We start from the raw sequence: 11,004 nt of genomic DNA, 5'->3' as shown, positions 1-11,004 counted from the left end.
CATAAATATTATTTATTTTCAAGTGTGGCATGTTGTTTCATTGACTAAACATAATTATTATGAAAAGATATTGATTTTTAATATTTTTAAGCCTTTTAAAAATGTGAATATATAGAGGATTTATTTTTTTTGATAAATAACTTATTAGTATTTTTATAATTTTTATCATCAAATATGTATTTTTATATGTACTTTAACTCTAAGATTAGAAAATTATATTTTCTGATAATATAGTAATCATGTAAGAACTTTTTTTATACCTTTAGTTTTTGTAAAAAAATAAATGATATTAAAAGGAATTTATATACAGAAGATATGTTGATCCTTAAAATGAATAGAAAATCTGTATTATTATAGAATAAAATCATCATTATGAAAGGGATTGTTAAATTAAATGAAATAAATATTTTTCCCGAAAAAAATTAAGATGTTAAGGTTTTAGATCAATTAGTTCAATTCTCTTTGCACAAAATACATAATTTAGACAAATAATTATTATCAATATAGATAACGGCACTTTATTCTTTTTATAATTCTAATAAATCATTACAATTTATTGAATTAAACTTTTTCGTCATAAATTACATTTATCATATGATTATTGTAAAAAAATTAGTCTTTGTATATTAAATTCCTGTTTTTATAAATTTAAACCTACAGCAGAAACATAATCTAAATTTTTAAAAAATCATCTATGCACATTTTTAAAATATATTTTTATATACAAGAAAAGAAATTTAAAGAGTATGCTCTTATAGCTATGCATGTTATGTGAAAAAAAAATAAAAATACAAATTTTGTGGTTTAACAGAATCAATAGACAAATTACCCCATAATTACATCAATCGACAGATTCCAATGTAGATTAAATTAACAAAATGAATTAAATTTATTTGAAGTTAACAGTAAAAATTATATTACAATTAAATATGAAAAAGTTTATTCTTAAATTTTAATTTAGTCAAGTAGAGCTCACTACATCATATAAAAAAATAAAAAAAAAAGATCATAACCATTCGTCTCTGTTTCCGTTATTACATCGTTCGCTATTGTAATGTGTACTTAACTTTTTTGTTATACGACTCAAGATTAGATGTATGGACTTAAAAATTAGGATAAAAAAATTATACGTATGTTTAATCCTATTTTGTTTGTAGTCATGCAATGAAACATCATTATAACCTTTCCGTTCTTACATATATATTACTGAACCTTCTCTGTCTACTCTCTTGATAACTTTCATCAGTTTTCCTTTAGTTTTATTAGGCTAAATTATACTAAATCCGCTGATAGGTGATTCATACATGGCTAGTATAGTCAAGTCGCAGGTTTTATCTGTTGACCCCCTTTTTCTCGATAGTACTTAACCTTATATTTAAGTATTGTTAAATCGGCTTTAATAATGCATCCAGCCAAAAATATTACAGATATGCTGTAGACATAATGTTTTATTATTACTTTCTTGACCTACTTATTAATTTGCCAGTGGATCCTTGATTCATTCCAAGAACTTTTCATATGTTTTTTTTTGGTAGGCATATGAAAATGATGAACAGAAATTTCAACAATTTCTTGATTTCATATTTAGATTTACCAAATCATTTATCTTTTGTAATGGATATAATTTTTGGATATTATTACTGTTTAATGCATAAACCTATAGCTATAACCATCTTTTGTGGATTTTAAAACCATTGGTAAATTTGGTTGCGTGCAATAACCCCATAAGATATATCAATGCAACATATTGTTTTTTAAAACAAGTAATTAGACTTAATTTCGTTTTTGCTTCTAAATTACTATTAAAATTGGGCATTTCTTGCGGTTGTTGAATTCTAAATATATGCGAAATATTTTTCTTAAAAGCACAAAACAAAAATTGTTCGATGATCCTAAATATGGGATTTTGGATTTTTTAAATGAAGTATCAAGTAAATAATTATGTTTTATTTTACATGCTGTCTCGATAAATCCCCCAAGAAAGATGTTTAAATGAATTTTACTGGGTGATAGTAGATGATTAAAAATCCGATGCATGGTAAAATGATGTGTTAATATAAATTAAATAAATTAAACTTTCAAAATTCAAAAAATTCTGGCCAAATAGTGTTTAAAGACATTTGCATATCACCTTAAATTTGTTTTTATGAAAAAATATGATTGATTTCTCTTATCTTAATTTATTTATTTCCATAGAATCTTTAAATAGCGTTTATTCTGAATTTATATGTAAATTTGAAAATCCAAAATAATTGTTAATTATATTTTAATTTATGTAACTTCAGGCAAAAATTAAAGTTTATTCTTTGAAGATTTTTTTGTAAAGCGGAAAAAAAATTCGTAGAAACATACATAAAATAAAATTATGGTAATTACAAAGTGGATTGTTGGAATTTCAGAAATATGCACACAAAGTGTTTCAACAAAAATAGAGGGTGATTATCTTTGTAATTATGAATCATATATCTCAGTAATCAAAGCCGCAAGAAATGATGGGTGTGTTTCTCACAGTACATTAATAAGGAATGTTGTCACTTTTGGGTTTTTTCTGCTTTCCATCAAACTCTAGAAAGTCTCGAGACTGGAAGTTCACGACGTTAATTAAAAGTGTTGTTGTTTTTTTAGAATAATTTCTTTAATCTAATGTTTAAAATACTTAAATTAGCGTAAAAAGTGTTGTTGAAATTTTTTATATTCTAGATATAAAGTTAAACGCAGTTTAATATGCTAGAAAATTATTATAGGCTATTTTGGATATATAAAATTGGCCTTAGTGGATTTTCTAATGTATTGGATCTTTTAATTATATTTGTATATATGTTCTATTTTTATCAATCATCATTTAAATATCAGATACCTTTTTTACTGATGCGAATTCTTATAAATCTAAAATTACTAGACTCCATTTCTAGTTATTTCCTTGAAAAGAAATTTATATGACTTTAATGGCTTGTATTAGAGTTTTGAATTATATTTTTATGTACGAGTGATTCCAAAATGATACATCTTGATGATTTAAATAAATCAAGTAACTAAACATTCATATATAATTATGTGATGGTTTTAGTAAATCTTCTCTGAAGATTACCTTCACTTACTGCAATAAAATGAAATTTTGGGATATTTTTATTTTGCAAACCGCCTTGATATGCGTATTAAAAGCACTTATAACACTACAATCCGATTGGTAGAGAAATAATTCGATCTAAGAAATTTCAAGATTTTTATTTCGCACAAAAAAAGAGGTCAAAGTCCTTGAACCAAAAGATGATGATTTAAAGTGATAAAGTTATGACCATATACCAGAATTTACAGCGTCAATAAATTTAATGATAGATCCGCTTAATTTTATATCACTTTATATTCATGTGGAATGCCTTGTAAGTAAAATCATTTAATCAATATTGTCGAAAATTACTTTCTTCAGCCCTTCAAAAATGAAAACAAGAAAAGATTTTTGTACACTAACAATAAAATATTTTTATTTGATATTTTTGTTAATAACATTCATATTACTTTCCGTTTATATTATGATCTTGACGCCATTTCTATATAAAAGAAGTTTAGGCTTGTTATTTACCGGGCATATTGCTTACTCACTGTGGACAATATTTTCATGGATGTTTATTCAAACATTCGAATTCGAACTTGAAAATGAGTCAGAATTAAATAAATTAAAAGATGGAGAATCTGTTTTATTAATAAGCAATCATTTGGGTGCAATAGATTTCATGGTGATAAACGAAATATCAAAAAGAAAGGCAATGCTTAAAAACTCTAAGTACATGATAAAAGACAGCATAAAATATATTCCCGTTCTAGGACACTTGCGATTTGCCGGCTTCGTTATGATGAAACGTGACTATGTAAAAGATAAAAAGGCGATTATAAACTGGCTACAGTATTTCAAGAAAAACGAACATCCTGTTTGGTTTGTAATTTATCCAGAAGGTACTAGATTTTCAAAAGAGAAGCTTGCACTTTCAACAACATTTTGTGAAAGTCGTAATCTTACTGCTACAAAAAATGTTCTTTGCCCTAGAACTAAAGGATTTAAAAGTGCTTTGGATGAGCTTAAAGGTTCTTACATAAAACATCTTGTGGATCTGACTGTATATTATTCAGATATTGAGAAAAATAATGAGGTCGTTCCAAGTTTGTTAAATTTTTTGTTTGGTAAACCATCTGGAAAAATTAGAGCCAGAATAGATGTGCATGATATAAATGGAATAGATAATCCTGAATTGTTTTTAAGAGAATCCTTTCTTAAAAAAGATAGAATTATTGATGATTGGAGAAATAGTTCAGTTTCTTAAGAAATTTTGATGATTTAATTTTCTAAAATCAAATTAAATTATGTAATCTTTTTTTTACAATACTTAATTTAGTTAAATTAAAAATTATTCGATAAAAAAAAATGCACTAAATTTTATATAAAACCCTTTATTATGTAAATTATACTGTAATTTACTGATTGTAATTCTAAATTTCTCACACGATTAATAAATATATATTGCTTAGATATATATAATTTTCATAAAATCCTCTCGTGGCTTTCATGGTTTTCATATGTATTATCGATTTGTAGAAAGCAAAGGATGTAGTAATTTTCTTTACCCATTAAAATATTATCTCTTCAATCTAGATTTCGCGCAATAAAGTTTATGATAATATATATTTTAAATTGAAAAATAATAATTTTTTATTATTAGATTGACAGGTCCAATACCCAGTTTCAATCTAAAATAGTAAACTAAATCTATTCATACGTATAATATAGATTTATTCTTAACATTTTATGCGGATTTTTCATCTAAAAGAGATATGTAAAAATTACAATTATACGGTTAAATTCACTAAAATGCTATTTGTATTTTAGCAGATATTTCTTGCCGTCTGATTTTTAATTATTTTTTTAACCCTGAATTTATGGCGTTACATTAGATAAAATATAATTAAAACGCCAAAAAGATGCCTTAGATGTCGCATATTAGAACAATATAGTTACAAATACACATGGGTGCATGAATATTGATAATATTTAGGAATCTCTTAAATATAATTGAGTTATGTGAAAGCGAAAACTTAAAAAAACCATTAGCTGTTTTATTTTCACTTGCGAAAGCTTCTTGATAACTTATAGTTGAAATTGCAAGTATTCTAAAAAAATCAACAGGAAATGTGGGTGTGTGTTCTTAAGATTTTTGAGAAAATAACTATAGTAAGATTTAAATGTGAGCGACTGGTGTGATTTTAGAAGTATAAGAGATAAAACCATGAAAAAGAGAATATGATGGACTACAGAGTCGAATATGATGCAGCCACATGTAATAAAGGTAAAGCTGAATTACACTTCTTTTTTTGGGATATAGTACAGAGGAGATCACAAAATATAAAAAAATAAAATAAAAACGCTATAAAGGGTTATATAATCTATAAAGATAGATTGAGAGTATATAAAATTATTCGTAGATTTTTTGTGAGTGTGCAGAGGTTTTTTAAGTAGATATATCAATAAAATAGTCACCCAACAAGGTTCCTAGAACGTGCTTGAAAAAACATCTACATTATTAAATTGATGGTTTTGACAAATAAAAGAATATTAAGCATCACATTCATTATATCACAGCGTAAGGCAAAATTATAGTGATTCCTTAAGTGGTGATCGTTGCGAGAGTATAAATTTACGACCTGACACAACTATTTAAATTATTGAAGGCTTGAATCTTCTTAAGACAAGGAATCCGATAACTTTAAAACTGATGCTTAATACTGTATAGCTACGAAAACTATACTAATTTAATTTCGATGCATGCTACAAAAGCCTTTTTGATTACAAACACACTTGATTTGACAAATGTCAAATTGAAAAAATTTCCTCACGCGATTTCAAATAACTAAGTCATACTTGGTATATTGTGATATTTCCCGAAAAAGAACAATTTTATAGGCAGAACGGTTTCAAACGATTAATGTTTTATGCCTGGTCGTAGTAGAGGTATATTCTACAGAAAATAAATAGGTAAGGAAAATAAGTTGAAGCTATGAAAAGGCATTTTTTGCATTTTACCCCTTCAAAAACAATTCATTTTTTTACAATATGTTAATAGAAATATTGAGTTCATATGAAGGTATTTGACATATTATACTGAAAAAAGGTACAATTTCATAACTAGGGGATTTGTGAAATCAAAGTAAATGTAATCAATTTAAAAAAGTCAATCTTGTATTCGATTTTAGGAAAAATTGGCACAACTCAGATAAATGCTTTGATTACATACACTGTGCCTGAGTATCCAGCTAAAAATTATCTGAATATATCAAATATATGTTTAAAGTCGTATTTTTTCCTTCTATTCAGAGTCGGTCTACCAGTATTTGATTTGCTTCTTGCTGCTAAATCATATTATTCACGTTTTAAAAAGATTAAAAAACCTTTTTATAAGGAAAGCAAAAGATTTTAATATTTAAACTGAAGATTACAAATACAATTTTTAAACAAGTCAATCATAGCCATATTTTTTAGGATTAACTCAATTAACCCCTAAAATATTATGATTTTAAAAATTGCTTTATCGTGATTAAAGTGATCATTAAAGGCAGAAAAATGCATTTATCACCATGTAATTTTTTATAATTCTTCATACCCGAAAATTGAATTTTAGTATTTGAGAGAAAAACAAATAAAAGATTATTTCACGCGAAAGTTAATCTAAATATTGATAATTTAGCATAGCATATTTTTTTTCAATCTATTGGTGAAATTAAAAGATATACATATAATATTTTTTCAACAAGTACCATTTTAAGTTTCATTATTTCATATTGTGTTTTTAAAAGTAATCTAATCACAATTATATGGACTAAGAATTTATTATATTGTTTTTAACGGAATAAATGAAAATTTATAGCTAAAGAAAGTTATATGTGCAAAATAAAATAGCAAAAATTGAAAAATTATAATTTTTTATTGGGTAAGATTAGACGATGCTATTTCTTTTGCGGCAATAAAATAAAGGAATTCATGGAAATACTGGTAGCAGTAGCTATTTTTAGTAATTTCAGTGTAATTTTAGTCATTTGGCTGGTATGTTAAATAAAAAATAAATATATCATTGAAGAAAGTTAATTTAGACTGTAGACAGGGCAAAACTTCAGACTAATAAGTTTAGAAATGATTAGACTAAAAGATTTTATAACATGTAATATATTTTTTAAGGGCTAATTTTCCTTTTCCTTTTGTATTTTTTACAGCGCAAAAGTTTTGATTGCTACATATTTGCTATATAATCTTAATAAGCAAATCAACCTTACAGTATTCTCAATACATTTTCTACGCTCGAGACTTATGCACTAAGTGTTTTTATAAATACCATTTTTTGTGAATATAGTTCTCTTTCAATAGCATTCCTAATACCTTAATATACGACTTTTTGATTTTTCATAAAAATAAAGATAATTTATATTTATTATTTTTCATGTAAAGCTTAAACAAAAATACAGATAAAGCTACAATGGTAAAATTAATGCATAGTTAAACTAGAAAAATTTAATAGAGAGCGAAGTTTAAAACTTATTAAATATTGTATATTATCCTTAAAACACCCGATTCATTCGTTTATTGATAGTTCCCATATGCTACCTTTTCATATTGACTATTGATCATATTTAAATGTGAGTCAATGTGCTTTCTTGGATTTAATCCAAATTTTCCTTTTTATTGTAAAGATAATATAAATTCAGTCTATTTCATTTGTATATAATATATTTTCTATCATAATACGAGCTCTAAATAGTGCTAATAATTCTAATGCAACTGTCAGTATTAAATAAACACCGCTATTTTTTAATATTTCATGTGGGAATTTATATTAGTCTAAATCTGTTGCAAATATTAATCTAAAACCATGTAAAATAATAAAAAATAAAAACAACATGTTTAAATAATTTTTAGCCTGAATTATCAGATATTTATCTACAATGATTTAAATATAATGTAATTCATTTAGTGATCACAATAACTAATTAGGCAAAAATACTTTATTTTGTATTTAAAAACTATTTTTTTATTCATTAATGTTAAATGAATTTAATCAAAGCCTACAAATTTAATTGTCTCAATCAATAAAAGAGAAATCACATTATTTAGCGAGAAACTGTGAAAAAAAACAGATTTAGAAATTAAATTTCTAGTTTAAATAGCAGTTTAAATTTACTTATTTTTTTATCCATTCATAATCTTTACCTTTTAGAAGTGCTTGTAAATGCAAGAATTCCAGTAGAGAGTTTTCGAATAGTAATTAAGACTTATTGTATTTATAGGCTAATTTAATGTTTAGATATTTAATATTGTTCAAGCAAAACTACAGAATGCACATTAGAATATATTTGGCAGATATTTCTTTCCACAACGTCTTTTTAAAATCTTCCATGATGCGCTTCCTTCTTAGTAATTAAGATAAATTCACCATTGTTAAAGCATTATTTTGAATTCATCTATTGAATGGATAAATTCAAGAATCTGATAAGTATTTCACACATACCAAGATAAAAAATATCCTTAATTAAATGGTAGTGCTCAACGTTGCAGAAAAACCTTCAGTGGCCAAATCAATCACAAATATTCTCTCCCGAGAATCCAAAAGAATGCCAACCCAATGCAAATACACTCCAAACTACATGTTTGAATTCAATGGCACAGAAATGATTTTTACATCTGTGCTTGGCCACGTATTTAACCATGATTTCTCGGAAAGCTATTCAAACTGGACATCCACTCCACCAGAATCGCTTTTTACTGCACCGATTGTGGCTGAACCCAAAGACGAAAATACAAAAGTGGCTCGCAATCTTTCTTCTCTAGCATCCAAATGCAAAAAACTTGTAATATGGACAGATTGTGATCGTGAAGGCGAGCATATAGGTTCAGAAATAAGTAGAATATGTTTATCTTCAAATAGAAATCTAGAGGTAAAACGTTCATTTTTTTGTGCTATTACATATCGTGATATTTCAAGTGCTCTAGAAAATTTACGTGAAATCGATACTAGAATTTGTGGGGCTGTTGATTGTCGAATTGAGCTCGATCTTCGCATTGGAAGTTCATTTACAAGGCTACAAACACTTGGATGTCGAGAAAATGCGCGGGGGAAAGATGGTGTTATTTCATATGGATTATGCCAGATACCGACTTTAGGTCTGGTAGTTGAAAGAATGTTAGAAAGAGAAAAATTCGTTTCTGAAGATTTTTATACACTAAAATTAAACGTTTTAAAGCAGAAAAGAAATGATTTGAAGACTATAATTCCTAAAAAAATTGAAGACTCATTTGTTGATTCTTTTACTTGGGAAAGAGGTAATATATTCGACAAGAATTGTGTTATTTATTTTAATGCCCTTCTTCATTCCAGACAAAAATATGGGCATGTTCAATCGGTTGAAATTAAGAAAACAGAAAAAATAAGGCCCTTACCACTAAGAACTGTTGAGTTTCAGAAAGCATGTGCGTCAATATTAAAGATAAATTCAAGAGAGGCCATGAATATAGCAGAAAAGATGTATCAAAATGGATATATTTCTTATCCAAGAACTGAAACAGATGCTTTTCCACATAATTTCAACCATTTCGAAGTTATTAGAAAGGTTCAAGATGTTCCGTTATACAGGGATTATTGCAATAAATTATTAAAGGATCAAGGGGAAGAAAGAATATATTTTCAGACCCCTCGAAAAGGAAAGAATGATGATGGTGCACATCTTCCAATATACCCCTTAAAATCTGGAGATTGTCTAAGTGGAAATGAAAAGAGAGTATATGATTATGTAACGCGAAGATATTTAGGGTGTGTTTCCAAAAATGCAACTGGGGAAGAGACAAAAGTTGAAATTGCTATTTCTGATAAGAGCAATACATCAATAAAAAACATAAATACATCGAACAGCATACGAAAAGAGGTGTTTAAATTATCCGGAATGGATATAAAGGCGCGTAACTATCTTGAAATATATACTTTCGACAAATGGGAAGAGAAAAAAACAAACGAATACAAAAGCGGGGATATAATTAAAATAATAGAGGAAGATACAGGGGCAATGAACATTTCCATATCAAACAGAAACGATAATACAGATGCTCCAGGCAATAATGTTGTGTTTAGCGGAAATTTGAAGATAAAACCAGGAAAGACTGAACCACCATCTTTTATAACCGAGCCAGAATTAATAACATTGATGGATAAAAACGAGATTGGAACAGATGCGACCATTGCCGAACATATAGATAAAATATTGACGAGAAGATACTGTTATAAGAAGGGTAAATATATAATACCGACGTATCTTGGAATGGGTTTAATAATGGGATACAAAGAAATTGGGTTGGCCAATTTAGCAGGCTCTCTTTTAAGAAAAGAACTAGAAATGGATTTGAAAAGGGTTTGTGGGGCGACTCTTGACAGCAAAAAGTTACTTAATGATCAATTAAAACTGTATAAAGAAATGTTTGATATTCTTAACAGCAATATTGATAAATTAAAGGCTATGATTGTGCACTATAAAAACAAAAAAGACGATGATGATATCCCAAAAGATACTGATAATAGAAGACATGCGAATGGTGATGACAAAAATGATTCGGGTAGCGATGAAAATGGAAACGATGATGGTACAACTAAGAAAAACAAAAAACGAAAGTCTGCTGTTTCAATGATAAAATATGATGTTGATAACGCGTCTAAAAAAGAAAAGAAATTATCTAAAAAAAAGACAAATTATTCAGACGACCCGCTTTATAGTGAATTCGAAAAAAGATTACCGGGCAAGAAATCCACCAATTTTGAAAAAAAACACGATGATAAAAAGTTTACTAAAAGACAAAAAACCAATACAAACCACGATGAAAACACGGAAAATAAGATTCAAGAAGTTAAAACATTTGAAAATATCTTTTGTGAATGCAGATTAAAAGTTAAACTTGCTGTTTCTTCCAAAAAAGGTGCAAACAAA

The 11,004-nt window shown here is 27.0% G+C and overlaps 1 protein-coding gene across 1 annotated transcript in view; it reads left to right on the top strand.

The window, feature by feature from the left end:
- The first annotated feature begins 3,620 nt into the window (after positions 1–3,620).
- The window catches only part of LOC147065036 (uncharacterized), a 31,941-nt gene continuing 24,557 nt past the window's right edge, over positions 3,621–11,004 (top strand). Inside the window, exons 1-2 of the mRNA XM_085957347.1 lie at positions 3,621–3,901; positions 9,942–10,051. Coding sequence (XP_085813473.1) covers positions 3,621–3,901; positions 9,942–10,051 — 391 coding nt within the window. The remainder of the gene's footprint in view (positions 3,902–9,941; positions 10,052–11,004) is intronic.

This window comes from Rhyacophila brunnea, unplaced genomic scaffold (assembly GCF_057557595.1).
Source record: "Rhyacophila brunnea isolate RB1 unplaced genomic scaffold, BYU_Rbru_1.0 scaffold_62, whole genome shotgun sequence".
Lineage (NCBI taxonomy): Eukaryota > Metazoa > Arthropoda > Insecta > Trichoptera > Rhyacophilidae > Rhyacophila > Rhyacophila brunnea.
This window is presented reverse-complemented; position numbering and strand designations above follow the sequence as displayed.